Source organism: Wasmannia auropunctata, unplaced genomic scaffold, assembly GCF_000956235.1.
Source record: "Wasmannia auropunctata unplaced genomic scaffold, wasmannia.A_1.0 LD336053.1, whole genome shotgun sequence".
Classification (NCBI taxonomy): domain Eukaryota; kingdom Metazoa; phylum Arthropoda; class Insecta; order Hymenoptera; family Formicidae; genus Wasmannia; species Wasmannia auropunctata.
The window spans coordinates 103,674-107,804 of record NW_012026837.1 but is presented as its reverse complement, the minus strand read 5'-3'; the positions used below and the strand labels follow the sequence as shown (position 1 = coordinate 107,804).

General features: G+C 29.5%; 1 protein-coding gene across 1 annotated transcript in view; it reads right to left on the bottom strand.

Annotated features, from left to right (window-relative positions):
• Window positions 1-4,131, bottom strand: part of LOC105450911 (mitogen-activated protein kinase-binding protein 1-like) — a 51,278-nt gene that overhangs the window by 34,303 nt on the left and 12,844 nt on the right. The window contains exon 2 of the mRNA XM_011691031.1: window positions 717-808. Within this exon, the coding sequence (XP_011689333.1) occupies window positions 717-808 (92 nt within the window). The remainder of the gene's footprint in view (window positions 1-716; window positions 809-4,131) is intronic.

Here is a 4,131-nt window from a genome sequence, read left to right as displayed (position 1 = left end):
CTATTTCAATCCTGTAAAAGCGTTTTCAAATCCGTTCAATCGTTTCGGAGTTATTACTTAGAATGCAAATGTCGGTAATTTTTACCTTCTAGCATCGCCTTAAGAAGTTAATTCATCTCTTAAACAATAGAAGATACGTATAAAAAATACATTTTTTAAGTATCTTTTAAATTTTTGTGTTTAATGTGAGAAAAGAGGTAGAAAGAAAACTAGAGAGCGCAATAAGTATACGCGATAGAAGGTGCTGAGGCGTCACGTGCGTTATCGGATGTGAGTTTTCTTTATTAAAATAGATTTAGATCTGCGACGAGAGAAGCGAGATTGCTTATAGTTGCGAGTGTGAATATTTAGTTCAGTTTCGTTCTTCAATCGATATTGTAATCTTTGATTTCAAATAAATATATTTGTTGTAATTTATCATACTTGTGGGATTCTATTCCTACAATACCATATTTAAAAAAAAATCAAATTGATTCCAGATAATTTGTCACATATAAGTCCCTTATAAGTAAATACACCAGAGATATAGGAGATTAATAAAAAAATTATAAATAAATTCATTGCTTCATTAAAGATGATTCATGAAAAATTTCTTTCTCTTATTCATTTTTCATGTATCTGTATATTGTGTATGTGTGTATTATTTTTCATTTGAAATAAAACTTATCATATCAACTCAAAGTTATCAATCAGAAAACACTCAGTTCAAAACTTACCCAGCTGGATATGCAACCAATTCGCTAGTTGCATCACAATCGAGGGCTGCATTGCTGGAAACAGTTACACCTAGCACTCGTTCTAGCTTGATCTGAAATATATAAAAAAACTCGTTGTATATTTTTGTTATAACATTTGTACTCTATAATCGTTGATAAAATTCTTAACATATTAATTAATAATAAAATTAATGAATACTCTTACGTTTTGCAATTTAATTTTTATCAATGTGAATTTGACTTTAAAATAGATAGCAAACGAATTTATATTTTAAAACATTTATATTTTAAAGTTTTATTTTCTTAAGATATCTTAAAAAATTTTAAAAATTCTTATTATAATAAATTCTCATAAACTGAAAAATGCTGTATTTATAAATAAAATAAAAAAAACTATACATAAGTATAACAATTTAGATGGTAAACTGTTGCTAAATTTTTTGTATTATTTTTAAATCAGATTATTAAAAGATTAAGATTTAAAATAATCTGTAATTTTTTTCATAATTCTTTTATTATTTCGAAACTGTGTGTAACACTATGTGTTTTTTTATATAAGTTCTTTAAATATTCAAGATAATTTATGCAGTTTTCTTGAAATGCAGAGATTAGTTGTTCTGTAAATAAATAAGTAAATAAACTTTATTTAGACATAGAAACGCGTGTGAAAAAGATGCAATAAAATTGAAAAGGAGGAATTAAGAAATTTTTGAAAAAGAGAAAATGTTTAAAAGAAGTTTTTGGGAGGGACAAAGAAATACAAAGAAAAAGATGAAGTAATTGAACAGAATAAATGAAAAAAGGAGTAATGTAAAGAAGATAGATAAGCAAAGAAAATAAAAAGATATAAATGAAAATAAAAGTCGCATAAGTCAAGAATAAAATATGCATGCGGACAGAGAAATAGCAAAAATTGTAAAATTTGCGTATTATTGTATAGGACAAATATGCAATATTAAGATTTAAATATTGATAGGAATTAAATATAAAGTTAAAAAGCGAGAGAAATAAATAAAGCTAAAATTAAAAAATTAATTTTCTGAATGTAAATAAAAGATTGAAAATTATTATATATATAAGTTTTAGAAAATAAAAAATATATAATACAATATAACAATAAACGCTACGAGAATTAATGGAAATATTATTCTATTCTTATATTATTGCTCTTTTCATTTATATTGCGCGTTAAAAAGATTATTATTTGTTATGACGTTTACGTCACTTGGCTTCTAGGCAAGTTATTTCCTGAAATATTGCATCAACAGAAGCAATACAGATATTCATAAGATATGTACTTGTGAGATGACAAATCAACATCAACATAGACAGAAACACGAGATATACATAACATAACAGGCCATGTAACACATCGATTGATCGGCATTGATTTGATATAATTAGTCATAGTGTATGGATAGTCTTATATTTCGAAATATTAATCGTTACAAAGCGTCTCTCGAAGCAATAATCACATCAATAATTAAAATCCATTCATTGTAAAGTTTTAGAGTTGTTTTTATCTCTTACACACTTTCTTCGATAATAATACGTGAATCAAATGTTTTTTTTACTACCCACTATTTCCGTTATATGAATGTAAATACATGGAAGATAAATTTTGGAGGATAAACATAATGTCAGTCTTGCTTTCTCGTTTATCCAACACACTTATGTTTTAAAGATCGATTTGTCAATACATGAAAATAAACAGAAAAACTGTGATGTCTTTTTTCGACATCACGCATGCCTTGCGGCTTACAAGAAACGACGTTACGAAATGCACAAAGATGTAGATATATGTAGAAATCGACGGTATGTGCGTTTGTGTCCATATATGCAACGTAGTGATCACTAATCTCCATATGACGTAGAGAGATCTTGATATGTATGTATCAAGGTGTATACATGCGTGTATACAGGTATAGATATAGCGATTATTCTGATTATGCAATAATTTTTAATAAACATATCATAATAAAAAAAAATTTAATTCTTAAACAAATATAAGCTAACATAAAAGGGAAAATCTTCAAATTTTCAAATTCTGCTACAAACCGCAATAACTTATAAATACAATTAAAACGATCGTGCTAATATATAACTTTCGCGGATTCAATTATTGCAATATATTTTATTATAAATGTGACAAAACATATCCATGAAAAATTAGTTTTTATTTCAAATTAATCTCAATTGATTTCTGGCGACTGACATAATTGATAAATATTCGGAACATAAAACCGGTTAAAATTCTCTTAGTGATGATGCACCCAACATCCTTGTAAGCAAACTTGCTTTTTATTTATTTCTCTTTCGACGTATTATTTAGATAATGAATGACAACTCATATGTATCTTGTAAATGTATTAAACTAATGCACTATTCGTCATCTTCCATCAATGACAAATTATAGTAACAAATGCATTATAAATAAAAATAGGAAAAATTCTCTATTGTATTTATTATTGGCGATCCTAAAGTCGTCTGCTTTATCGACCAAACATGATTATTTTCCATGAAAAAATAAACATAATTAAAGGCAACAGATTTAAAAATCCTTCTCCACGATTAAGGTATAGGTATCATTGTAGTTCCAGCTGGTAGAGATTTTGCTGAGAACAAAAAAAATTTAAGAAATTTAGATCTCCGTTACCTTTTTTTACTAGAGTTGTCAACATGTGCCAATATTTGCTTCGTAGAAAATTTTAGCAGTTTATTGGTGCAAAATGATACCAGCCGGAACTACGAATTACATGTGCAAGCAATGTTGAGTTCATAAAATTAGGCTTGGATGCCTAATAAAAAAGATGTATGTTCTTGAAAATTTGTTACGATGTGTGCGTGAGATATCGATATGGTAGTAAACATAAATACATCACTACACACTACCTTATCAATATCGCACGCATACATACTCACAAATAGTCGGTAAAACAGCGAATTATTAGAGTTTGATCTCGGGTTTAGAATTCCCTTAAGGGGTTACACTACCCAGGCGCGTCGAAAAAATAAGCTTTTTTTGTGAATTTTTTCTCAAGTTCTAGGTGGTGGATCAAAAAAAAATTTAGGGCTTTATTACACATATATTAAAGTTCTCAAAAATATTTTTTATTTATATATTGTGACGGGACGTCCCTTTTTTGGACCGTCCGTCACAAGGGATCTGCGGACCCGACCGCGGGCGGTAGCTTCGAGTCCTGTGTCCTTCCGCATTTCGGAGGCGGACGCGTGGCGCGGGCTGCGGGACTACGTTTGCGTGGCTCCCGCGCCCGAATACCGATTATTGTTTGTAATTACTTTTAGTCCGTAGCGATCTCGATTAGTTAACTTAGCGTATCGGCGGCTCCCGGAGACCTTGTACAATTTTACCCGTCTCACCGACGCCGCAACAGCCACAAGAGGAGGACCACAA